Source organism: Lynx rufus, unplaced genomic scaffold (assembly GCF_022079265.1).
Source record: "Lynx rufus isolate CCGP_SWC_20201006 ecotype Redwood Valley unplaced genomic scaffold, mLynRuf1.p SCAF_11, whole genome shotgun sequence".
Taxonomy (NCBI): domain Eukaryota; kingdom Metazoa; phylum Chordata; class Mammalia; order Carnivora; family Felidae; genus Lynx; species Lynx rufus.
In genome coordinates this window covers 32507494-32535484 of record NW_025814825.1, presented here as the reverse complement: position 1 = coordinate 32535484, position 27991 = coordinate 32507494, and the positions used below count along the sequence as shown (strand labels likewise).

Genomic DNA, 27991 nt, shown 5'->3' with positions numbered 1-27991 from the left:
GTGCCACACACTGAGGTCCATACTTGAATTTTCAAAACACAAGTAATAGGCCTTTACAAGTGTGTAATTTTGTGAGTCAAGATAAGCAAATAATGTGGCAAGTGTAATGAGAGCAGAGAGTTCTGATAGCCTGGGTGCAGGCCTAGAGGGTGAGGAAAAACTGATAGGAATACGAGTTAACCAAGGAAAGGGTGGGGGTGGAGCATCTTATGGAGAGAAGCCACTTTGAGGAGCTAAAGGGTGGAGGTGAAACGATAATATGGAAGGTGTGGCAGGTTATTCGTGTGGCTCAGCAGTATTTCCATCTGTTCTTCTGCACTTGTGGACCGACTTCCTCACCGCGCCAGGGTTAGTCACCGCCATATAGTACATTTTAGCCAATGGGATGTGAGTGGAAATGGTTAAGTATTCAGCTGTGGGTGTGGAGTCTCCAGATACTGTTTCCCTGCCACGGGATCATGGAAGCGTGGCTTGACACAGAGAGGTACCGCTTAGCCATCGCTATGGAGGAGAGCTGGCCTGAGGAGTTACCTGGACTCATGGAAGATGTGACATGAGTGAAAAAAATGTGTTGGGACTTCGGAGTGTTTTGTTTTGTTTTGTTTTTTTATGACAACAGAAGCTAGCTTCTTTGAGCCAATACAGTATGTGAGACACAAAAAACAGGTATAGGAAAGGAGTGCCCTACAATGAGCTTGGAGCAAATGGCAGGGGGTTAGAGCGCGGAGAACCTTGTCCGTGTCTTGCTGTCTTCTTCCTGGGATAAAACACTGACCACTTCCTGCAATCACGTCCGATTCTAATTCTCAGCAGATTTAGAAAAGGAGAGCATTTGATTTTGTTATTCCTGATGGTGTTGGTCCCTCTTCTGTCTGTCTGTCTGTCCTAATGTCTCTGGTCCAGCATTCTCTGCTCCAAAGAGGGGCAATGGAAGAAGAGAGCTTACCTTTGCTGGAATTCTTTTTAAACATCTTCAAGAGGCATACACACTTCCTCAGGGACTGCTCCTAAGGGCTGTGCAGGGCAGCGCCACCATCAAGTGGCATGTTTAATATCCTCCCCCCCCACTGGCCCTTCACCAGTGTCATGACCCGAATCACATAGACAACGGCTGTCCAGGTATGGAGCCACATTTGGATGCTAGAAGAAACAGGAAAGCCCAGTGTGAGAGGCAGTGGGTGTAGGCAAGTGGAGGTGGCCTGGGTTAATTATAGAGGTAGAGGGCACATATCCAGTTTGTGTTTCTGTGGGACCCCAATTCATTTAAAGGAGTCCTTTTTGAGCGGACCACATGGTGAGACTTTGCTTTCAGTTCATTGCTACTCAGCATGTCCAGTAGTCTGCCCTGCTAACTGAATTGGCTGGTGCAGACAGACATGCCCTCGTCCTTGTCCCCTGGGGTCCATGGTTTGCCTAGTTAGAATCCACTTCAGGGGCAACGGAGGAGGAAAGAACAGTATGGAATTGTATACTTGGAAGTGTCCATGGAGCCTAACATTATCTGAGGGGGAAGAGACCAAGAGACACATGTGGTTTGGGATGGAGGGTCAGGAAGCGGCATGGTTACTTGTCAACACAAATTGTGTTCTCTTGTACTGATGCTCTCTGCTCACTTCCCGACCCACTCCCATGAGATGTAGGGAATTTGGAAGCCAATTCCCCTTTCTCCACAATTATGCCGTAATTCCCTTGTGTGCAACTGCTGGTTACTTTTTTCCAAACCCGTTCTGTTGTTTTTCTTGATCACCAGAGCTCTGGTTTTGCTTAGAATGGCAATGCTTCCATTTGAAATACTTCTCTTCCAGCCTCTCTTGGCGCTGTGGTGGTCAGGTTACACCGTCCTGGCCAGTAGGACTGAGACTTATCAAGTTCTTGGGGGTGGCTCCTGGAGAAGTGCTCAAATATGGCAAGACTTGGTTAGCTTTATCTTTTTTGCCTTTTGGCCTTTATCCTGCCTTCTAGCCTAGAACATGGATGGCATGCTGTTTTTTGATAGGTGCCATCATAAGTCTCCAAGATAAGTTTGTTAAAACTGGGAATTTAGAAGAATGGGTTCCTGATGGCATGGTAGAGACACCACAGCTATTCAGGACTCCTCCAGAGGAAAACACATCCCACTTTGGAGGGGTTATTATATTTAGCCAAAAGCATTCTTAGCTAGTTACCCTCACTTATTCTGTACAAGAATAACTGTTCTCAGGGCACCTGGGTGGCTCAATCCGTTAAGCATCTGACTCTTGATTTCAGCTCAGGTCATGATCTCACGGTTTGTGGGTTCCAGCCCCACACCGTCAGCATGGAGCCTGTTTGGGATTCTCTCTTTCTTCCTACCCCTCCCTCGGCCCCTCCCCTGCTCATGCACGTTCTCTCTCATCTACCTCAAAATTAATAAATAAATAAATAAATAAACTTTAAAAAATAATAATAATTGTTCCCTTTTGCCATGCTATAGGGAGTTCTGGCTAGACCTCAACTAAACTAAGACTTTAAATAATTGGATTTTCTTTCCTTTGTATCTCTGTACATAGATGGCTATTATTCAGAATAATAATGCTGAGACTGCATAACTTCTGGAGTCATCAAAGAAAAATCTGTTATAGGCAGCAGACTATACTTCATTAATGGAAATCTGCCTAATATATTTTAGAAAGATTTTTCACAATAAGGAGCAAACATTAACTTTAGAATTCAATTAACAAAATCATCTTATTCCCTAAGTGTTCTAGCTAATCAGCATTTTATAACTGATAATTTAATTTTACTCTGCTTAAACGTCAATTAAGGGGCACCTGGGTGGCGCAGTCAGTTAAGCGTCCGACTTCAGCCAGGTCACGATCTCGCGGTCCGTGAGTTCGAGCCCCGCGTCAGGCTCTGGGCTGATGGCTCAGAGCCTGGAGCCTGTTTCCGATTCTGTGTCTCCCTCTCTCTCTGCCCCTCCCCCGTTCATGCTCTGTCTCTCTCTGTCCCAAAAATAAATAAACGTTGAAAAAAAAATTAAAAAAAAAAAGTCGATTAAAATTTTTTCAGAAGTTGTGTGCTTTCAACCTATGTGAAAACTGCTATGTGATGTGCGAGGTATGAAGTTTATGAAATTACTTATATGATTACATCAAATTTAGGTCACAAATTTAAGAGAAATAAAAAATACTTAAGTTTCACATCTTTTCTAAGGTTAATAGAATTTATCTAGTTAGTTGAAGCTATAAAGATTTCCAGCATTTTGTTTTTCCTGAACTGAAGCTGGCTAGCATACATATATGTGAGTATGTATTTGAATTAAAGTATTTGAAAATAAGTGAATCTATTTTTTTTAATGTTCATTTATTTTTGAGAGAGAGAGAGAGAGAGAGAGAGAGAGAGAGAGAGAGAGAGAGAGAAACAAAGTACAAGCAGGGGAGGGACACAGAGAGAGAGACACAGAAGCCAAAGCAGGTTCCAGGCTCTGGGCTGTCAACACAGAGCCTGAAGTGGGGCTCGAACCTATGAGCTGTGAGACCATGACCTGAGCTGAAGTCAGATGCTTAGCTGACTGAGCCACCCAGGCAACCCTAAGAAGTGCCTCTAAAGAGGCAGTAGAATGAGAGACAATGTCCATCCAACAGATCTGAGTGATACTGGAAATTAAAGTGGGTCAGACCTTTTATAATGAAAACATTTATGAAATTAAGTCGTCACATATTAAAGGCATGAAACAGCATAAGGGACACATTAGAAGGAATAAAGAACAGGTGGAAACTATTGTCCCAAACTTGCACGTCCAGTATGGTAGCCAGAAGCCATATGTGGTTTCTGAAAGCTTGATAGGTGGTTAGCAAGAATTGTGATGTGCTGTGTATGTGTGAAATAGACATTAGATTTCAAAGACTTTATATAAGGAAAGACTGTAAAATCTGTCATTAAAAATTATGTGTAGAAATGATAATATTCAGGATATATGGATTAAATAAAGTATGTTATTAAATTTAAGTTCACCTGTTTCTTTTTTAGTTTTTTTTTTTTTTTACTAGAAAATTTAAAAGATATGGGGCTCACGTTTGTGGCTCACATTATATTACTCTTGGATGGTGCTGGTTTAAAACAAGTAATTGAAATAGACTCCCAGAGATACAGGAGAAAGCTGGTGAATAAGAAGCATTGTTCTTGTAACTGAGGAAAAAATGAACTTAAAAAGCTGTCAGAGAATCTTGAAAAATCTGCTTCCTAGAATCTTGTCTCCACATAGGTCTCTTCTCCACAGAGCAGTCCCAGTTGACCATTAAAAATGTAATGCAGGCCCTGTCTGCCCTGCTCAGCTCTTTGGTAACTTCTCACTTTACCTGGACTAAAACCCAAGGCTCCATAATGGCCGCCAGGCCCATAAGGTTTGGTTGCTGACCACTTTGCCAATCCGTGGCTTCTATCTCCTTTCTTGCTAGCATTTCGTGCTGCTTGGGCCCTTTTGCCTTTGTGAGCATGGCCTAGTGCTGCTCCCAGGGCCTCTGCATGTAGGATCTGCTTTCCCTGGACCCACAGGTGACTCACACACTCGCTTCTGTCAGGACTCTGCTCAGGCCTCTTCTCAACTCACTATCTCATTCCATCCCACTGTACCCCCCTTTACCCTTTAAAATTCATCCGCAAAGCACCTAACACTGCCTGAAAAGAACATGTAAATTATTTGTTTCTTTGCCTTTATCAGTACCAAATCTCCACTGCCTTAAACAGTAGTGGAACATAGTAGGTCCTCAATAAATACTTGTCAGACAAATGAATAAAACAATTTTAAAGGAAGCAACCAGAAAAGGGGAAGAAACAATAACAGTTTGGATGGAAAAACACCAATATGTTAATAAGATCTATTTCTCAGTGATGGGTGATTTTCTTTTTTTTCTGCTATCTACCCAAGCACATGGTTAAAAGAACCTATTTTGTCCAGGCCTTCCCTCTTCTACCCATTGCCTTGTTTCACCAGACCATTCAGGGCAGTCTTACATTTCTTTCCGCAGTTGGTTTGAGAATAGGTATGTGATATACCTATTCTTGCTGGTGAGCTGTGGGCAGAGGGCTTCTGAGAAGGAGGCCACTTGGGAAAGATGACACTTTAAAAAGAGATGCTTATGGGGCACCTGGGTGACACAGCTGGTTGAGTGTCCGACTCTTGGTTTTGGCTCCGGTCATGATCTCACAATTCATGAGTTCAAGCCCCACGTTGGGCTCTGCATTGATGGTGTGGATTCTGCGTGGGATTCTGTCTCTCCTTCTCTTCGTCCCTCCCACACTTGTGCTTGCTCTCTCTCTCTCTCAAAAATAAATAAATAAACTTAAAAAAATGCTTATGAAGGACTGGTATGTTGGTCTGCCACAGCTCTACTGGTCTTGGTTTGTGTGTGATGCTTGGCATGGCAGTAGCCATATTAGGTCCCTGGAGCTGCTGAGTCTGAACACTGAGAATGGCAGATTCAAAAGCTGGAAGGAAACCCAGTCCCTGATGATGTTGTCGGGCTGACAAATTAACTGTCTCAGGGATGTCCTACTTTGTGACTTCTTGTTTGGGGCTATAATAAATCATTTTCATTGGTTAGGTCATTTGGAGCTGGGTTTTCTGAAAATGTTTTTCCCAGCCAAATGTAACTGATGCAACACTGCAACAAAATTCAGGTGAAGCAGCCTCCAAATTATAAACTTGTCAGACAAAAGTGCAGAAGTCATAATAAGAGATACTGTTGTATAATAGTGTCTCCCTAAGGACTAGGCTAGGGACATAGTTGGCTCAGTACTTAAGAGAAGAACAACTCCAAAAAAGAAGAAATGCATTGAATTCTTTTTTATTTTAGTGTTTGCTTATTTTTGAGACAGGAAGAGACAGAGTGCAAGTGGGGGAGGGGCAGAAAGAGAGGGAGACAGAATCCAGAGCAGGCTCCAGGCTCCGAGGTGTCAGCATAGAGCCCAACGCAGGGCTTGAACTCACGAATGCAAGATCATAACCTGAGCCAAAGTCGAACACTTAACCAACTGAGCCACCTAAGCTCCCCAAAGAAGAAATGCTTTGAATTATGAATATAATTATATAAACTTGAATTGTAAATATAACACAAAAATGTGGAGAAAAAAAACCGATTCCTCTTTTTATGTCATCTGCGATGATTCAGACACATTTGGAGTCCTGAGTTCACTTCTGTAGTCATGCTGTAAGGTTGCTGACAAATTCTACTGAAAAGAAGGAAGGTGTGTGTAACAACTATTATTTTAGTGGGAAACTACCCCACCCTATTCTTACTCTGTGTGTTTCAGGGGGAGTGGATGCTACCCCAACTTGGCCATTGGGTGGGAAGGGTGTGGTTTTCCGGACCTGTATGATTGGCTCAGGGATGGGCATGTGAATGAATTAGAGACAATAAAATGAAAAAACAAACAAAAAAAGACTTTTCTGGGTTTGCTGGGAGAGAGTACGCTTTTGAATCAGGCTGAACCTTACAAAATATAACTCTGTGGCTGCTGGCAGCCATATTGCCATATGCTGAGTTTGAGAATGGAGCCATGTGGTTGAGTGTAGAGATGAGAATTGCAGGGAACCCAGATTCTAGTGCATCATTTGAGCCCTGGATCAAGACATGCATGAAACATAATCTTAACTTTCTTTATTCATAAGCCATTATATTTGCCTTCTTTTTTACTCCTGTTTGAGCTCAGGGTTCTGTCATCTCCATAGAAAAGACCTAACTGAACAGAAGAGTGAAAAGGGATCATGAATGTCTGAAGCCATCTGAATAGCTGTCATATGGAAAAGGTTGACAGTTATTCTCAGTTGCTCTAAAAGAATGGCACCCACAGAGGGGAACCATCGAAAGGCACATTTGTCCTATACCTAATGTAGAACTTTTAAACACATGTGACTATCCAACAGCATAGCTGTTTGCTTTAAGCTGCTATGACTTTTCCAACAATGTATGAGTTTAACCAAAAGCTTGGGATGTTCTAAATGGGAATTTCTGAATTGAGTCAGTTCGGGCTTCTAGGCTCTTTCCAACTAGACTTGCAATGATTCTCCAACATAAATGGAAAAAGAGGATTATACGAGGGCACGTAGACAGATGTGACTTGTAAATGATTAAGTAGAAAATATGTATTGGTTAGGAGGAGGCTCTGGAGTCAGAAAAAAAAGCTGTTTGAAATCCAGTTTTGAGCTTTATTAGCCATGTGAAATCATTGGGAGAGTAAGTTAACCTCTCAGGGCCTCATTTTCCCCATTTGTGAAATGTGGCTAATCCCTACCATATAGGGTTGCAAGGATCGAATCCAAAGCCGTAAGTATGCATTTATAACACAGCTTGGCGTTTTGCGTGCTCGGTAAATGTTAGCTAGTAGTATTCAAATGCTAGGAAAATATGAGGCAGAATTATTTTTTCTCTTCTTAGTCTTTTAGCATAATCATTCTGGGGATAAAAGGAAAAGTGTATGCCATATTTCATTAAACTCACACAAAGCGGGTTGGGTTTCTGGGTAGACACGTGTATAAAAGAAATATAAATTTTTCCCCATACGAGTAGAAAATAAGCTTATCAGCTGTGATTTTTTTATTTTTATTTTTTATTCTGGAAGAGTTTTGCCTTCATGTAAAATGCGTCATGGAAAAAAAGGCTAAGGGGAAGAAGGGTATCTGGATTAAAGTTGTGGTGGTTTTTTAATGGTTAAGTGTGCTAAAAGGGGAAGGAAGAAGAGGAGAAAAATCTTGTGTTTCTAAGAGGAAGACATATAAGTGGTTAGACTTATGTCAGCGGCTAGTACTGAATACGATTTCAACCTAGTAGAATAATATCATTTTAAGGAAAAAATACTGAAAGGCTAGGAGAATAAAGGATTAATACTAAAGAAGAGAATAAGTAACCAACCAAAATACCTGATGCCTGTATGCTTTTTTTTTTTAAGGTGGATAAGTAGATACTAAGATTATTAAGCAGATCAGAACAAAAATTATGCTGTTACAATGTGCAGTTTTGTTTTCAGAACTTTGTTCTAATTCTGTCTAAATTTAGGAGTTTTTGAATTATTTTATGGTAATTTTGTAAGCAGTTTTCAATTATCTTCCTAAATATTGTTTTTATACAAGCAGTGATTTATCATTCTTACCAAAAGGTTCTTTTTAAAAAAAAATCTTTGTTTTAGGCTTTAGTTTACTTTGAAAGCTGTTGATCTTTTTAAATGCGATATTCTTTCTCTTTCATTTCTTTTCTCTTTTCATCCCTTTCTCATTTAATAGTCTACAAAGGGTCTTTTCAATTTTATTCATTTTGTTCAACAAACTCACTCTTGGTGTTTGTTATTTTGCCAACAATTTCGGTTGTTACTGTTTTATTTTTCCTTTAGTTTTTAGAATCTAATTTTTAAAATTATGTTTCTAGGTTGGAATATATTATATAATTGATTTTCTAATTCTAAAAATTCTTTTGTTCATTCATTCTCATAATTATTTTAAAGTATATATTTTGTATAGGTACTTATAAGGTCCAAAGCTTATTATGCTAAAACTTAAACCAGAAAATACATTTTGATAAGTATGTGCCGGTTTATATTCTATTTCAGTGGAAGTATGTGAACATTTGTGATAGGCCTAGAGCAGATAAGCAATCTAGTTCAGAAAGAAAACATTGAAATTATGCATATATAATATGCATTTCAAGATTAAAATATATTTGCTAGTTGATTGCTTTGGAGGAAGATAAATGGAAATGGGCAAATTAATTATCAATGGTAATAAATCGGAAAGAGAACACAGAGTAAATTTAATATATAACTTTCCATACAATTCATTTAAGAAAGGAAAATGGTGTTATCAAAGTATTAAATACAGAAATAAATGTCTTCCCCAGAGTTCTAGGTGCCATATTTTTATGTGCTTTTTAAAAACTCGAACATTGTTGAGTTTAGACTGTCGGGTATGATATTCATGAAGTAGGAGGAAAATAATGCTTACATTCAAATAGTGCAGCAACTTGAGCTACATTGAAGAAATCTGTCTTCTTGTCTTTTCTGCAAGGATGGCTCAGGGACACACACCCTGAGCCATTGCAGGATTTTTGCAAACTAGGCTCCAGACTCCAGTTAATGGGAGTATTCTTGGCTTGTAGAAAGAAACATCAGCTCTTTGCTCTGTCAGTGGGATCGTCAGTAGCTGAATACCAGACTTGGCCAACAACGTCCTCCCTTTTCTTCAAAGGCCGACCAAAGGACAGGTGGCCCCTAAGTTTGAGAGTTGACATCACAAGGAAGACACTGGTGTTGTTTTGTGGTTTTTCTGCCTGGGTGTTTGCATCTCAAGTGTGGATTTCTTTTTGGCTCTGATTGGTGGACAGGCGAGTATGAATGTTGTGGATACCATTAGAATTTATTTATACCATTATTTATTTATAACTGGATAAATAAATGATGGCAAAGTCCCACAATAGAATGCTATTCAGCTCTAAAAAAAGCACAAGGGAGCTCTTGATGCACCAGTGTAAAAGTATCTCGGGGATATATTTTTAAGTGAAAAAAGCAATGAACAAAACAGTATATCCAGTATGCTGTTCTATATATAAGAAAGTTGAAGAGAAGAAACATATTCTTATTTGCTGGCCTTTGTACAAAGAAAAGGTAGAAGTGTACGAAAGATTCTAATAAAAATGATACATATAGGGTGTAGGGGGTGAGGAGGATGGGGCAAGATTTGAAGCAAGGGACTTCTCAGTATACACTCTTATTTTAATTTTTTAAGTATGTGAAGATGTTACATATTCAACATTAAAATTAAAAAAAGAAAAGATCATGTTGGATGTAGGAGGAGATTGGATTAGGAAGGAGAAGAATAGGTATGAGAGGCCAATTTAGAGGCCATTGCAGTAATCCGTGGCAAGATAATGATTCCTGAATGGTGGCAGTGGAGACAGAAGTAGGTAGGTTTTAGAGCTACTGAGGAGGTGAAATAGGTGGGACTGGGCCAATATGCAGGGGAAATGACGAATGAGAAGGAGTCCAGGATGACTCCCAGGGTTCCTGAACCATAACCTTAGGTGGATTCACTAAGTTGGGAAAATAGAAGGAGGCTCAGGTTGTGGAAATGATGACTAGACACGTTGAGATGGTGCTAGACCCATGAGGGTGTTTAAAAAAGTCTGTTGAAGTCGTGCATAAGATGGTTTAGAAATAATCAAAGTAGAGATGTGAAGGAGGCAGCTGGATTTGTGAGTCTGGAGCTCCATGGGGAAGTCTGGGCTGGGATCATCAGCCAATAGAGGGTTTTAAAGCACTGGCAATGGATGAGCACAACTAGGGAATACAGAGTTGGAAGGAAAGTGGGGTTGGGACCCAGCCTGGAGGAATTCTAAAACCTAAGGGCCCCAGAGTAGAGGACAAGGCAGCCAAGAAGACTGGGCAAGAGTGGGCCAGAGAGCTGGGAGTGGGTCAGTACTGAACCAAGGGAAGTTCCAAGAAGCAGCCAGTGAATACATGCTAAGGGCTGCATAGCTGTCGAGTATGAAACGGATGGAGCAATGTCCCCTGGGTCTGAAGAGGTCATCGATAATCCCCTCGATTTCTGTCTCAGAGACCTCTTGTGCTGGGAGGTGGGTGGCTGTAGGCTGAGGAATGGCTTATTTCAGATAATGGTCCCACCCTCTTCCCAGTCTGCCTGGCTTGAAAACTGATGAGCTTCTTCAACTCCTCCTTTCCTTTAGTCCGGTTTTCCGCCCAGTCCTTGCTAAATCATTTTCTAAGTGCTATCTACTCTGTTTCAATAGTATCTTCTGCTTCTGTCTTCTTTTCTCTATTCATACTGCCACTTGCCCACTTCAAGTCCAGTTAGCCCTCATACCAACAAGTCCCACAGACCCCTGTCCTGCCCTGCCAAGCTCTCGTATGTGGGGCATAACCACCCTCTGCTCTTCCTTTCCCAGATGCTTTGTATTATAGTCCTCTTCCTCTCCTTTGGGATCAACTCTGGTTGCCGGCTTATTTGCCAGCTCCTTTCTTTAAAATGGGGTTCTGAGGGAAGGAAGTCAGCTCTATTTTTTGAGCGTCTGTTAGATAGTGGGTGGTGTGAAAACTTCACATGCACCTTCTCATTAACCGTCAAAGTGACTCCATTCTTTCCCCCTTTGTCACATGTGAGGCAGCAGAAGCTTGGGATGGCTGAGTATCCTTTTCAGAGTACTCTAGCTAGTAAAAAGGACAGAGCCAGAATTCAAACCAGATCTGCCTGATGCAGGGTTTAAACTGTTTTCATTTTAGGGGCACCCGAGTGGCTCAGTTGGTTGAGCGTCCGACTCTTGATTTCGGCTCGGGTCGTGATCTCACGGTTCATGGGTTCAAGCCTCACATCAGGCTCTGTGCTGACAGCGTGAAGCCTGCTTGGGATTCTCTCTGTGCCTACCTGACTTGCGCGTGCACACGTCCTTCTCTCTTAAAAATAAACGTTTAAAAACCAGAAATAAGTAAACTGTTTTCCTTTTATACAGACGTTGAAAGTCATCTAGCCGCTATGTGGGGACGGTGCTTCTCCACGCAGCCTGAGGTAGAGAAACCGGTGACCGCGGTGCCACACAAGTGAAGAGCGGGGAGCCTTTCAAGGAAGGCTGGGCAGTCTGCCACCGCATTTCAGGGATCACAGTGCACACCTGGACCGCAGCTTGCCCCCACCCCATCCTCCACTCTCTGTTCCCCTCCCCGGCTTCGTTTTTCCCCATTGCACTTACACCATTTCTGACCTATTGTATATTCTTACTACTTATTTATGATCTCTCTGCCCCACCCCAGGTTGTAAGCCTCATAGATTTTTTTTAAATTCCACTTATTTATTTGTTTGTTTGTTTATATTGACGTATAGTTGGCACACCAAGTCCCATTATTTTCAGGCACACAGCATAGCGATTGGATGATTCGGAACATGAGGCGACGCTCACCACCATGAGTGTGCTCACCACGTGTCCCTGCACAGAGATCTTGCAATATTATTGCCTTTCTTCCTCGTGCTGTGCTTTTCACCCCCATGGCTTACTTATTTTGGATCTGAAAAGTTACAGAATGTGTACCTCTTTATCCCCTTTACCTATTTCGCCTATCCCTCCAGCGTGCGCCTCCCCTGCCCCCCACCTCTGGCAACCACCAGTTTGTTCTCTCTATTTATCCTTGGGTTTCTGTTTTTGTTTGTTCACTTGTTTGGTTTTTTAGATTCAAGCTTCATGGATTTTTGTCTCTTTTGTTCACTACTGTATTCCCAGTCCTTAAACAGTACCTAGCGTGTCGTAGGTACCCAGGATACATTCTTTGATTGAACAAATGAATCAGTTAAGCTGGAGTCCAAGTGAAGGAAGGCGTAGAATGAATTTTGGAGTTGCTTCAAAGACCAGTGAGTATTTGTGGCTCACTTTTAGGGGCTGCAGATGCCAAGAGTGAGGTGAAGTGCTTGTCAGCAAGTACAATTTCTGAGATCATGTGCCAATTAGAATATGGCATTGGTGTTCTGTCTCAGTTATTTGTTGTTGAATGAGAAACCACCCTGTAACTTTATTTTATTGATTACTGTTCCTAATTCTGTGATCAGGAGTTCATGTGGGTGGTTCATTGACACAAAATGGCATCATAAGGGCTTATTTACTTGGTTGGACCCAACTGCTGTCTGGGCCAGACTGGAAGATCCAAGAAAGCTTTCCTTACGTGTCTGACTCCTCCGTGCTCCTCTCCACGGTGCTCTCCTTCTTAACGTGCTTAGCTTGGGCTTCCCTAGCAGCGTGGTGGGCTTCCAAAAGGGAGGTTTCCAAGCTGTGAAGGCAGACGCCACAGATCTCGTAAGGCACAGCTTCGGAAGTCACACGTCACTTGCCCCACTCTCCGCTGGGAAAGATGAGTCACAAGCCTAGCCCAGAATAAAGTAAAGGGGAAGAGTTTACCTCTCAAAGACAGAGTGGCAAAGAATATGTAGCCCCCTGTAGTCCACCACAGCTCGTTAGGAGATTAGACTGTTAAGATGCCCAGAACTGGCTTCCTCCCAAGATGTACTTGACATTTCAAGAAGTTAATGAGAACTTACAGTGCAAAGATAATTTGCACAATTTTCTGAGAAATTGAGTATGGCTAAATCAGCAGCTAATCCCAAACTTGCCAAGTTTATAGAGAGATCTGTAAAGAAGGACCAACTGGCAGGTGAATGAAATTACCGGCTGAAACCATAATTTTTTTTTTAAAAAGGCCTTTCATTATTTTAGAGAAATAATTTAATTTTGTGCAAATTATATATGCTCAGCATAAAGATTTCAAGCATTTGTAAAAAACACAAGGAAGGAGCAAATCATCTAAACTCTCCCTGTGCAGATGAAGAAAAAAAAAGTGCTAACACTTTGTGAGTATCGTTTTGAGGTCTCTTTATAATTCCATTCGCTTAGAAGGATTGCTGACTCTCTTGTTGACTGACTCAGCAGACAGAGAGGCAGAAAGTTGACAGAGGGAAAAATTATAAGAAGGAGATCACATTATGCCTGTTATTCTAACAAAATATTAAAACACAGTTTACTTGAATTTAAAAGAAAAATAAAATTAAAATGAAGGAAGTAAAAACCTGAAGTAGGGGCTATAATTTTAGATCTATTAGTTCCTCAAAGATTACATGAAGATAAGGCAAAAATATGCAACCATCAAGAAGTTGGATTTATATAAACTATATGTTAAAATTTTATAGACAGTGTTAGTTGTTCCCTACTATGAAAGTTGAAGCGATCAGTCTTCTAACACTGTATCCTACACCACTTTCCTCAGTTCCTGATTCTTGTGGCTTCTGCTATTTTTACTTTGTAAGATACACATTCTGTTTTTCTAATATAATTCCCACAGGTGTTCGTTCTACATTTAAACAGGTTCAGTGATAATCATGGTTCCTTTGGTTCTCTTCATTTTGATTCATCTTTTGGTTGATGAATTTTGTCCTATCCCCCATCCCCCCGAAATGAATTTATGGGTACCATATTCCCCAAATTCTTTCATGTTTGCGAATGTCTACTTGTTGACTTTATAACATTAAATAATAGGTATAACGTTATTGCACACTCACATCTTTCTTTTTTTAATAATTTTTTTTAACATTTATTTTTGAGACAGAGAGAGACAGAGCGTGAACAGGGGAGGAGCAGAGAGAGAGGGAGACACAGAATCTGAAGCAGGTTCCAGGCTCTGAGCTGTCAGCACAGAGCCCGATGTGGGGCTCGAACTCACAGACTGTGATATCATGACCCGAGCCGAAGTCGGACGCTTAACCGACCGAGCCACCCAGGCACCCCAGCACACTCACATCTTTCTAGGCATTTTTGTGTTATGTTCCATTATGGAACGATGATGTTTGAATCTGCCTGATTGTTTTCCCTTCAGATGTTTCTTAATTTCTTTTTACATTGTAGATGCCTGCATACAACTTTCCATGTCTTTATTTATTTATTTTTATTTTTATTTATTTATTAAAAAAATTTTTTTAAACGTTTACTCATTTTTGAGAGACAGAACAGAGTGCGAGTGGGGGAGGGGCAGACAGAGGGGGAGGCAGAATCCAAAGCATGTTCCAGGCTCTGAGCTGTCAGCACAGAGCCTGACGGGGGGCTCGAACTCATTGACCACAAGATCATGACATGAGCCGAAGTCGGATGCCCAGCTGACTGAGCCACCCAACCGCCCCTATTTTTATTGTTTTTTAAGTTTATTTATTTATTTTGAGAGAGTGCAAATGTGAGTGGGGGAGGTGCAGAGAGAGAGAGAGAGAGAGGGAGAGAGAGACTCCCAAGCAGGCTCTGTGCCCTGTCAGCGTGGATCCTGAAGTGGGGCTCCATCTCACAAACCGCGAAATCATGACCTGAGCCGAAATCGAGAGTCCACCCCTTAACTGGGGGGCCATTTAGGCGCCCCACATCTTGCCGTGTCTTGAAGTTCAATAACTTTACCTGGCTAGGTCTTGTTAATGATAATTCTATGCCATTTTTTTCCAGCTGTGTTGTGTCTCCCTCTGATCATGATGTTAACCTCTTTCATGGATTTAAGGAAAATATCCCATGTTGTATCCCTGTGTACTTTTTACATTTTGCACCTCTACTTACATTTTGTGGTTGTCATTTTGTTTGTTGGGTTCTTTTGTTTCTTTGGGAGCACAGTTATCCTTCTGTTGTATTATCTTTGTGTGTCCTCCTTGTCTATCATCTTCCCTCTAATTCCATGAATAAATTTTTCCCTCTGCATTGTTTTATTTTACCTTCAGCCTTCATTTCATGCCAGTGATCTGCTTTTCAAGTGTGTTTATTCTATTCCTAGCTGCTTCTGATTTATCTATTAGACCTGAACTGGTGGTGTTTTGACCTCAGCTTATTTCCTTAATGACAGTCTCTTTTTCTGTCTCATTCTGCTGTTTTCAACCTCTCATCTTTGAGTCTCTGCTTTAGTGATTACGTATATATGTGAACAACACTGGTTTGAACTGCGTGGGTCCACTTATACATGGGTTTTTAAAAATTAAGACAGTACATACTGTAAATGTATTTTCTCTGCTTATGAGATTCTCCTAACATTTTATTTTCTCTAGCTTACTTTCTAAGAGTACAGTATATAATACATATTACGTAAAAAAATATGTGCTGATCAACTCTTTATGTTATCCAGAAGCCTTCCGGTCAACAGTAGGCTATTAGTAATTAAGTTTTGGGAGAGTCAAAAGTTAATATGGCTTTTCGATGGCATGGAGGGACAGCACCCCTACCCCCTGAATTGTTCGAAGGTCAGCTGTACTTGGTCAGCTGTACTGAGGTCCTTTACAATGAAAAGTGTTTCTAAGAAGACTGCTTCTAATATAAGGGTATGCTCTCTTTTTCGTTTGGCTTTTCAACAGTTTTGTGTGTTCTCTTGCTTTCTTCTTTCACTGCTATTATTGTAGTATGTTTGTATAGATGCTGTAACATTTTTTTTCCCATTTGGCTCATTCTTAATGTGAGTTATTTAAATCTTAATGTTTGTTCTAACATCATGTAGTTGAATTCACCTTGATGTTCTGCCTCATTCCATAGCAGTTATTTTCCTTGCTTTAAGCTTTAACCTATTCATCGTACCTACTTTTCTGTAGCCTGAGGGTGTAGGGTTGGGGAGGGGGAGGGACTGGACTTCACTGTAGCTGAGTGAAAAAGGCCTCAGTGGAGGACTGTTCTTTATTCTGAATCCTCATTAAAGGTCCCGATCAGAGCACATTCCACTATGCATGCTAAGGATTTACCCACCTTATGGACCTTGGCGTATTTCCCATTTCAACCTCAGTGCCTTGAAAGATAACAAATTTTGGTGCCCCTTCTCACCTTTGCTAAAACGATATGTCAGGGCTCCCCTTGTTGATGATTTTTCATGGCTTTACCTTACAATGGCTCCTCGTCACCTCAATTTACTTCAAATAAATCCTGGTCAGAAATTTAAGGATTTTATTCACTTACCCTTTTTCTTCAATACTGCTTCTGTGGGGTGGTGTGCACTTGGAAGCCACTAAGTACTATCATAAAACAAAATACATATTTTTTCCCTGCCTGTACTCTTTTGAAGTTTTAACTAAAGTTTTTTGCCATTCCTTTGTTTTATTGTTGTTGGTAAAATTTTGGCTCACTCTTTACCTTTCCATTTCTCTCTTTTTCTGAGGAATAAGACTTCAGTGGGAAAATTCAGACTTTAGTGTAAGTTCGACACAACTGAAGTGATTAAACACCAAGCATAATTCAGGGGTCACTATTAATCTCTTGCATTATTTATTTTCATGACTTTATGTAATTATAAAAAAATTGTTAGGTAGTTTTTGATAGACAAAGAGTGTTACATATTAGGTAGCTAAAAATTGAGTTGAAGGTAAGAGAAAACTTATGTTTGGGGTGTTTTTTTTTGTTTTTGTTTTTTGGTTTTTTTTTGCATTGAATGATGGAAAATTCAGCAGAAAACAATTGCCTTATAATAGAGTACAGACAAGATTAGTCTCAGTGGAAGGTTTGTGTCAGCTTGAGTAAGGAGTAAATAGATCTCTGTTGAGCTCACTGGGTGGAAATTTTTCTGTATCCTTAGCTTCTGTTATCACTGAGTATCGGTGGGGGGCAGAATTGTAAGATGGCCCCGAGATTCTCTTTTCCTTGTGTGTATGCCCTGTATAATTCCTTTCCCTTCAATATCAGCGGGTCTGACCTAATCAGGTGAGCCCTTTGCAAAGAGGATTTAAAGATCAGAGAGACTGAGACATGTAGCAGGTGCTCTCCTGCTGGCTTTGAGGATGCAACCTTTATGCGTTCTGCAGCATCCAGGAAGTGAATTCTGCCAACCATGAACGCTTGCAAGAGTTCTCTTCACATGACACCTCAGCCCCAGCCGACACCTTGAGTTCAGCCTCATGAGACCCTGAGTAGAGAACCCAGTGGAGCTGTGTCCAATCTTTTGACCTACAGAATTATGAGAACACCTGCTGATTTGGTGTTATTTTAAGCCACTCACTTGTGGTAATTAATTATGTAACGACAGCAAACCAATACAATAGATGAATTTTTAAAAAGTACTTTTAGCTTTAAGTGATTTGCTTTATTTTAATTAAGCCTAATTTTCTCCCTACAGGGAACTATCATTTCTTATAATTTACTTTTTCAAAGAGAAAGCTTTTGTTATTCCGTTTCCAAATTTTATTGGTGTTTTTGGTATTTTTTCCTCCCCCCCCCACCCCCTCCGCCCAGTTTTCTTCCTCAATACTGAGGCCACAATGGGGAATCTAGAATCTAGAATGTTTACTGGTCCTGACTGTAATTACAGCCTGGAAACACTGATGAAAATGGTTTAAAAGTGTAGTGGAACCCCATTATAACAGCAGTTTAGAAAACAGGTCAACATGTAGGTTAATGGCAAATGGTAAGTTTGATGTGATCTTAAAATTTTACTTTTAATTTTTAATGTTAACCTTATTTATTTATATTCCCAACACTGCAGAATCATGATCCACAGCTCACTTCATTTCTACAGAGTGGATGTATTTATGTAACACACCCAGATAAAGAAGTAGAACATTTCCAGAACTCTAAATTTTCCTTAGGCTCCCTTTTACTCATTAACATCCCCCGTCCCCTCAAGGTAACCACTATTCTCGTGTCTAGTACTATAGGTTAGTTTTGCCTTTTTTTTGAAATGTGTGTTCTTTTTTTTTTTCTCGCTGTTTTAGCTCAATATTATGTTTGTGAGAATCATTCATGTTGGTGCATTAAGCAGTAGTTGGTTGGTTCACTCTTGTTGTTTTATAGAATTTATTGTATAAATATACCACAATTTACATACCCATTTTACTATTGTAGAATTGAACTTATTTTATTCCTGTGGAATGGGTTGGTTTCATTTGGGGCTCTTATCATTAGTGCTGCTATGAACATTCTTATGCAGGTATTTTGGTGTTTTGATGAATGTTCATAGTATACTTAGAAGAATTGCTGGAGATTATATATATCACACACATATATATATATATAAGCTTTATGTATAACCTATATATACATATATATGTGTATATAGCATATATATATATACATATATATATATATTTATGTGTGATTAAAATCAGCTTTAATACATGTTAAAAAATAGCTTCCCAAAGTTACTGCATCAATTTATATGCCCACCAGCAATGTAGGAGAATGACAGTTGCTTCCTGTCTTCACAAAACTCTTAGCACTGCAATTTTTACCATCATTGTCATCATCATTTTTAATTGTCACCATTCTGATGGGTGCTGGTGGTATCTCAGTGAGTTTTAATTTCCATTTCCCCTGATGACTTGTGATATTTAACGCCTTTCCGTATGTCTATCGAAGGCCAGTAATTACTAAACTTTGAGTCATTATCTATTATTGGGTCATGAAATCAGTTGAGTGCATTAAGACCAACATATGAAAAATCTGAAGTAGAACAGCATGGAAGAGAGTGAATTGCAAATTATAATGGTAAGTTGGTATTGTGAAATTTTTGTTTCAATTTCATATACAAACATATGCAGGTCTATGTCTGCATACCTACGTATGTATACATATGTATGCCTCAATTTCTTATTTGTATACGTAAGTCTCTGTGTACTGAGTGACTGTGGAAAATATATTTCTTATAAGAAATATTTGTTCTTATTTCTTATTGTCCGAAAGGTTTACAAAACCCTGCTATATACTGTGCATTTGAAAAAATCCACAAGTTCATTAAGACATAAAAACCATGCTTATCTCACTTGCATGTAGCACACAACTGGGAGACAGAAGTAACAGCTGGGATAATGGAGATGTGATTCATGATGTCTGGCTGGGCCAAACTGGAAGCAAACCATTAAGGTGAAATATGTAAAGCGAAAGTAAAGTCCTTCATACAAGAGTGAAGTCTGTAATTGAACAAGGGTAGGCTACTCTGAGAGCAGTAGTGGGGATAAAGAACAGAACAGCCCTAAATACAAAAAAACCTTGAGCCTCCAGACCTTCTTGGAAGAGAATCTGTGTTGGGCACCTGGGTGGCTCAGTCGGTTAAGTGTTTGACTTCCGCTCAGGTCATGATCTCCCCCTTCAGAGTCTGAGCCCCAGGTCAGGCTCTGTGCTGACAGCTCAGAGTCTGGAGCTTGTTTCAGATTCTGTGTTTTCCTCTATCTCCCTGCCCCTCCTCCCCCCGCCGAAAAATAAACTTAAAAAAAATTAAAAACAAAGAGTTTATGGATGGCGATCTGGGAATCTGTATGTTTCAAAAACTTCTCAGTGATTCTGATGTTCTGACAACTTTGGGAACCACTGAGACAGGCTATGGGTTTCACCTGTAAGGAGGAGAGTTCTCATGGAATTGGTGTCCTCAATGTGCAAAACTTTTAAGCCTAACATTCCCTGATGTGTAATTCTATCCTGTTTCTTTTACCCCCTAAATTATTATTCTATAGCAGCAAAACTCAGGAGAAGCCCTTTAATTGAAGAACCATTATCTATAATTTCTATACAGTTAGAATGGAAGACAGGCAGCAGAGTTAATTTGCTTTCTAATCCCCCTCCCTAGATTATAACTCCCTAACCCTCTTTTTCTACAAACCCCTTCTTTAGTAGAGCCCCTATTATGAGTTGCATGCATTTCTCAATTATATAATACTTTGGCGACTTTGTCTCTGAGATTTACTGTATTTTCACATTTGTATGCATTTTAAAGTTAAATTCTGAAGGCTTTATAAGCACCCTGCTTTCTAATTAACAGTGAGCATAAATGTTCATAAAAGGTAGTATGACAAATATTAACTATGCATATTAGGGAATATTTAGAATCAATCTAGATTGCGTCATTCACCACCCCCCCCCCCCAATCCCAAAAGTAAGACTTATACTATACAAGATTTGGGAGAATGAATGTATAATTTGGACAAACACTTCCTTGAATGCCAGTATTACTTTATATACTAATTATGGGATTTTGAATGCTGGTGAGTTCTGTTTCCTTTGTGTGAATTTGTGAATGTAATAAAACACTTGTGGAAAGTTAATCAAAGAACACAATATAAGATTTAATTATCAGCTTTTTAAAGATTTTATGAACCAGGTCATCTGTATTGTCAAAATCACGTAGGTGACTTAGGAATCACAGAATCCTCCTTAATCTTTTATTGTATTCTCAGAATCAAAATGGTTTTTCTTTCTTTCTTTTTCTTTCTTTCTTTCTTTCTTTCTTTCTTTTCTTTCTTTCCTTTCTTTTCTTTCTTTCTTTTCTTTCTTTCCTTCCTTCCTTCCTTCCTTCCTTCCTTCCTTCCTTCCTTCCTTCCTTTCTTTTACATATGGTTAACAAACATTTAGCATAGAAAAGTACAAAGAGGGGCGCCTGGGTGGCTCAGCTGCTCTTGATTTCTGCTCAGGTCATGATCTCACAGTGGTGGGATCGAGCCCTGCTTTGGTCTCTGTGCTGGGTGTGGAGCCTGCTTGAGATTCTCTTCCTCTCTCTCTCCCCCTCCCTGCCCCTCTCCTGCTCACATGTGCACCCGCTCTCTCTCTTCCCCCCCCCCAAAAAAAAGAAGAAAAAAAAAAGGAAAAAGAAAAAATTTAAAACTACTCAAATTTCTATAACTCAGATAAAAGTGCCATTTATAGTTGGTAGATTTTCTTCTAGACATCTCAGTATACACACACATACTGACCCACACTCACTCATACGCACACCTAGTTTTACATAAAAAAATTAATACTTGTTACTTGTCTTTTAGGGCTAGACATTGTTTTCTATCCACTTTTGTGTGCTTTCATGTCAGTCAATAGTACCTGATAATTTTTAGTGGTTACATTATATATCCATATCTATCCATATCTATCCATGTATCTATATATACATGCATATACTCCCTAATTTAACCTCCTATTGATAGACATTTATACTGCAGCTTCTCCCTGTTATGTGTTTAGTTCACATTCTTGCACACTTATCACTTTGCACTTGTACAGTTATATTCTTAAATTCCTGGAAGCCTGATTGCTGAGCCGAGAGGTAAATGCCGATGTATATCAATTCCCAGACAGCCCTCCAGAGTGGTTATCTCAGTAGCAACTCCTCCTAGCAAAATGATAGAGTGCGTGTTTTTTTTTTTACACTTTCTCAATATTGGATTTTGTCTTTCTTAAGAATTGAAAAATGGCCAAAAATTCTGTCATTGTTTCAAAATGTGCATCTCTTTGATTCTGAATGAAATTGTACATATTTCCAAGTGCTTGTTGGATATCCCTATTTCTTCTTTGTTTAACCCCTTCAGTATTTTTATTGGGATAGTTTTGCCTGTTTCTCATTGACCTGTAAGAGATCTGTGAATATTGAGTTTTTCTTATTTGGACTCCAAGTTTGTCGTTTGACTTTTAACTCCGCACACAGTGATTTTTAATTTAAACTAAATGTCACTTATTTGTTTTTATTCTGTATATAAAATTTTTGTCCAAAGTTTATTACTGTGTCACTTCGTAGTTTTAAGCTTTGGTATCATAGTTAGGAATGATGATTTTCCTTCCAGGATTGCAGAAATACCCATATTTCCTCATAGTAGCCTTAGAGTTTAATTTTTTTACATGATAATCTTTGATCCATCTGGGATTTATTTTTGAGTAAGGAGAAAGATAAGCCAGTTTTATTTTTACTTACCCCCATTGCTAGTCAGTTGTCAGACTTCAAGAACACATACCCAATTTACTGCTGATTTAAAGTGACTCATTTTCTTACATTATTCCCTTATATATTTGAATCTATTTCTCAGCTCTGTTCTATTCAGTTGACCTATTTCTGAATAACTATTACTGTGTTTTGTTTCTGTGGCTTTACACTATTTTCTTTCTTATTTTATTTATTTTTGAGAGAGAGCATGAACGGTGGAGGGGCAGAGTGAGAGAAGGACAGAGGATGCAAAGTGGGCTCTGTGCTGACAGCAGTGAGCCCATTGTAGGGCTCTAACCCACAAACCCTGAGATCATGACCTGAGCCAAAGGCAGACTGAGCCACCCAGGTGCCCCGGCTTTATACTTTTTTTTTTTTTTTTTTTTTTTTATGGAATAAGTATCCCTTCAGTTTTCTTCTTTTTCAGATTTTGTTTTTTCCATGTTTACTTGATGAACTTAAAAATCATTTGATCAAATTAAGAAAAGCCCTGCTGGAAATTTCAAGTAGAGTTGTCCAATATTAATGTATAATCGTATTTGTGTGTGTGTGTGTATACTCTTTGTATACATATTTTTGTAAAATTATATATAGTTGTAGAATTGAGGGAATATTGGCACTTTTATAATACTGAGTTTTAGTTTTAGTTAGGTCTTTCAGTAGCATTTTATGTGTTCTTCATATAGGCTCTGGCATTTAAAACATTTAACTAGATACTTTAGTTGATTGTTGTCTTGAATAGAGTTATTTCCTCTCATAATATTTCTAATTATTAATTAATTAAAAAAAAACTATTGACTTTTGTTTATTTATTTTATTTCCAGACACTTTAATGAGCACTCATACATATTTTTAAATCATCTTTTGGTGGATTTTAGCCTTCAAAAGTCTCACCAGGTGGTACCCAGGAGACTCAAAAAGTAAATATAATTGCCTTAGTGTAGGACATGACTTGAGAATGGACTCTAAAATAGGAATTTATGCAATATAATTTGTACCTCCAGGAAGGACCAAATGTGGGCTGACCCCCGTCATGGAAATGCAGTATAAGTCAAACTAAGTATATTAGAATGAATAAGCATGCTGTGCTTATGAGATTATTTAATATTGTGAGATGTCCTTGGTACTCAATCTCTCAGGTATAATCTTTGTGAATTCCATATTATTTATGTGAGCAGAAGAAAGGCTGGATTTAATTAAGCCTGAAGATAGAATTCCCTGTTTAAGTAAGGACTATGGGAAGAATGGAAGGGAAAACTGAACCAACTTCTTCAAGAATAGGAGTCTACGAGGCTGTGAATTCCAGGCTTGCTAATATTTTATATGACCCCACAAATAAAATAGAACTTTTCTTGTTGAGAGTGATCCTACTTCCTCCTTCTGGTAGACACCTACCTGCCCTAACTACCCACATCCCAACCCCCTCCCCTCCCCTTCCCCCCATAAGTAGGTGTAAGATGGTCTGACAGTGCCATCTGGTGGCCACCTGGGGAACTGTAGGAACTGGTCTCCTGTTGCACCTCCTGCCTGGGTTGGCTAGATCCAGGCTTGGAAACAAGCAGCTTCTGCCTGTGGCTACAGGCAAAGAGAGAAGATAATCAAATCAAAATCCAAGTCCTGGCAAAGGCTTGCCGGGGGAGTGGGGAAACAGGGAAGAAGCCAAAAGGCTACATCCACAGGAGTTGTTAGAGAGCAAATATGAGATATGAAGACAGAGGTCTGCAAAGCAGTTGCAGCAGGAAAACCCTGAACCAGAGAAATTGGTTCCAACACCTTTCTTCAGGGGTTTCCTCATCTACCTTTTTTTATTTTTATTTTTTATCGTCTTAAAGTTTTTCTCCACAGCTTAAAACTCAGATAATTTCAGATAATTCCAAAATGGCAAAGGCTACTCCGCATTTCCCTTCCTTGCTCTCTCTTTCCCCTCTTCCTCCCTTGCTGCCTACTTCCTGCCTCATTTTCTCTTTCCCTCCTTTGCAGCTCTAATTCTTGCATTCTCAGGAAAACCTCCATGTTTCTCGTCCTTCATTCTGTTTGAGAGCCAAAACTTAGTCCTAACATTGCCTGAGAAGCCTAGGGATACTGCTTGTGGGTTAGCTTTATCCGGGAAAGGGACCTAGAGGTTGTGAAATGAAGAAGCCGTGCCAGTAACACCCGAATCCTTGGAAAGAATCAGGAGTCCCTTCAATATTACCACGAGGCTCAGTCCTCCTGTTCAACCCAACATGATTTCCCCAAGTGCATTCAAGATTTTTGTCTCTTTTATTCACTGCCGTATCCCCAACTTTGAAGACAGCACCTGGCATATGGAAAGAGCTCGATTGATATTTGTGGAAGGAGTGAATAAATACTCTCGACGAATAAGCAAATATGGCCGATTCCTCTTTACTGATGTTTCCGTTTTAACTTGTTATAAGTGCTGCAGTGATGCTAATTTTCATTGGGAAAGCATGATTTTGACTTTTGTGGGGTAATTTAAGCAAAACACGTGAGGCTATGTCTAGCACAAAACAATTATTTTTAAAATTTCAACCTACCAACTGAGAGACTTTCAGAAAATAACCTGTTGGTAAGTTGGGGGACTCTGTACCCTTCCTTTTCATGTGTGAAGAGTGCATCTTTAATATACATCCATGAAATAAAAAACCAACAAAATGATCAGCTTTTACCTGTCTTGGCTTCTTACGGGCTCTTTGCATCCTCCTCCAAATAGAAGCTAAGGCCATTAAATACAGAGAAGAAAACAAATTTGGAAAGCTGAAAACCATTAAACATTTGGTAAAACATCTTGCTGTGTATGTTTTCTGTTTGCTGAGTCTCTTTTGCATTGGAAATCCTTGATAACGGAGACGGAGAAATATTTATTCTCTATCTAGAACTAAGCACAGAAAAAACGTTGGTTTTACCTCATATTTTTCAGAATTGTGCCCCTTTTTTGTGATCCTTCTCAGGAGAGGAGAGACGAGGTAGGCTGTTTTTATTTTATAGATTGTTCTTCTGAAATCACTCTTGTGTGAGAATTTTCTGGGCATAAAAAATGATCAGTTGCTGCTTTGCATTCCAAAACCCTAGGATTTCCTTAATATCTCACAAATCTCTGTGATCCTTAGGAAATGCTTTTGCTACAGTGCAAAGGGGAACTTAAAATGAATTAAAAGCCTGTCTGAATTAAGACAACCCGGGAGATCAGTGGGTGTATACTATCAGAGTGTGGTAGACCTTGGTTAATTTGTGAGGATGTGTCACAACATCCCACGTCAGACTTGACATTTTGTTCCCAGCTGATTTTGGTGGCGGTGGGGCGGGGGGAGGGCGGATGTTTAATCTTTAGTTCATTGACTGTGTGGAGTAGGAGAGGCTGCAAAGGATAAGGAGAGCATGGCCTGGCATCATAGAGGGCTCCCACGCTGACCCCTGGCAGTACCTCGGGCTAATTGTGACCTGGAAAGAAGTAGGTAGCATCTCGGAGCCTTAGTTTGCCTCTCTGTAAAATGGGCATAATGGTGCCTGCCTCGAAGGGCTGTCCCGAGGAACGGACTGCCGCGTGTAAAGCCTAACACCTGGCTGGTCGTGCTTCTCGCTGCTCAGGTGGGATCCCAGGGTCACATGTCCGCTTTCCATTTCTCACCTAGGTACCTTGGGATCACGAGGCCGCTCACGTACCCGGTGAGGCAGAATGGGAAGTGCATGGCCAAAATGATTCTCTCCGTCTGGCTTCTTTCTGCCTCCATCACGTTACCGCCGCTCTTCGGATGGGCTAAGAACGTCAACGATGACAAGGTGTGCTTGATCAGCCAGGACTTCGGCTACACCATCTACTCCACGGCAGTGGCATTTTATATCCCCATGTCGGTCATGCTGTTCATGTACTACCGGATTTACAAGGCCGCCCGCAAGAGCGCCGCCAAGCACAAGTTCCCCGGCTTCCCTCGCCCCGAGGAGCCCGACAGCATCATCTCCCTGAACGGCATGGTGAAGCTCCAGAAGGAGGTGGAGGAGTGTGCCAACCTTTCGAGACTCCTCAAACACGAGAGGAAAAACATCTCCATCTTTAAGAGGGAGCAGAAAGCAGCCACCACCTTGGGGATCATCGTCGGGGCGTTCACCGTGTGCTGGCTGCCGTTTTTCCTCCTCTCGACGGCCAGACCCTTCATCTGCGGCACCGCCTGCAGCTGCATCCCGCTGTGGGTGGAGAGGACATTTCTGTGGCTGGGCTATGCAAACTCCCTCATTAACCCTTTTATATATGCCTTCTTCAACCGGGACCTGAGGACCACCTACCGCAGCCTGCTCCAGTGCCAGTACCGGAATATCAACCGCAAGCTCTCGGCCGCAGGCATGCATGAGGCCCTGAAGCTCGCCGAGAGGCCGGAGAGACCTGAGTTTGTGCTGTAAGGTCGTTTATCACTGTTTTCCTTTTCTCCCCCTCCCCACCCCCCCCCACCCCTTTTATGGAACTTCTTGAAGCGTATCCCAGAGGGCTGGTTGATGTTCTACCAAGCAGATCGGGTCAGAATTGCGAATGCCGTGAACTCCAGTCCTCCGCCCAACAGAATTCCCAGTCCCCAGAGCCAAAGTCGGGTGCTTTGCGGGACTGGAAGACAGGACTGATCTGTTGACGAATTGCAGTCGGTGTGATGGGACAAGGAAGGTGCTGTGTCCCATCCTTTTCCCATCAACAACATCCAGATCGTGTCCCGGATCTCCCATCCTCGTAACACTCTTGCTTTCATTGCTGTTTCTCTTCCATCCAGTAAAGCTGTTTTGATGACCTCATCCTTGGCTGATAAAGTCGTTTGAGAAAGGGAGCAAATTCATACAGGCTAAAAGGAAGCAGCCTGGGACAAAGGAGATTGGTTAGCATGGGGACGTGCCAGGATGAGGCCGAGTCTTGAAAGCCTGCAGAGCTTTTAGGAAGCGTTGCCCACCTTTCGGGGGAGGAGAGAACCCATAATGTTGCTGAGTCTGTCTAGGAGGCCTCAGTGACCTTCCCAGGAGCGATTGCAGTAGGTGCTGGGATCTGAAAGGGGATCTGCAGAGGGCCAGCGGTGACAAGGAGGTGGGTGTTTCCTGCGCAGCCCGCACCTGGTGAGTTTGGCATCGTAAAGCAGGAAGGAGACGGTGGAGTTCTTTAGGGCGCTCAGCTGGCCACACCCGATTTTGCTTTAAATTTGGGGCAGTGGCCACGTCCTCCTGTGGGAAAGCTGTTTGGGGGGGGCGAAGAAATTGGGATGAGAGGATGGAAGGTACTGGTGAGAGAGAGAGAGCAGAGCAGTGTCGGACAGGAGAGTAGGAGGCGCTACTTTTCACCCGACCCGGAGGGAGGGAGCAGCCAGAGAACCATGGGCCGCCGTGGCCATCTTGCCCAGGCCCTTCATTTGGCAGACGAGGTAACAGAGCTGGAGACTAAGGTGGCCCCCCAGTGAGCTAGTGCATCATCTTAATCTGACTTCCGTGAACTCTTCATATATTACATTCCTTTATGTAATACGTGTGACAACATATACACATATGAACATGTGTAACAACCATGGCAAAGGATACCTTCCTCCTGCTCCCACCTGTCTCGGGGGAGCAGCCCCGCTCCAGGAGGACACCAAAGTGCCAGAGGCTCCAAACCTAGCATACACCCCCTCCCCACTGCCCCCTGCCACCCACCGCCAACTCCACCACCAATGACTAAAAACTTCTAGGAGCTCCACTGTTCTCTGACTTCACTAACAGAACATATTTGCCTCTGGGTCCATAGCTTTTTATGGAGGCTTGGATATTGTTTTCCTGTTAGTCTAAGACAGGGGCCAGTGAACTTTTACTGTGAAAAAGATGGTAA

The 27991-nt window shown here is 40.9% G+C and overlaps 1 protein-coding gene across 4 annotated transcripts in view; it reads left to right on the top strand.

Moving 5' to 3' along the window:
• Positions 1–27991, top strand: part of HTR7 (5-hydroxytryptamine receptor 7) — an 88416-nt gene that overhangs the window by 49855 nt on the left and 10570 nt on the right. For 2 of the 4 annotated variants that reach the window (XM_047073155.1, XM_047073154.1), the window contains exon 2: positions 25794–26552. In XM_047073155.1, coding sequence (XP_046929111.1) covers positions 25794–26552 — 759 coding nt within the window. Of the gene's footprint in view, positions 1–25793; positions 26558–27991 lie in introns of all 4 variants that reach the window. The other 2 variants (XM_047073157.1, XM_047073156.1) reach the window with 1 other exon arrangement.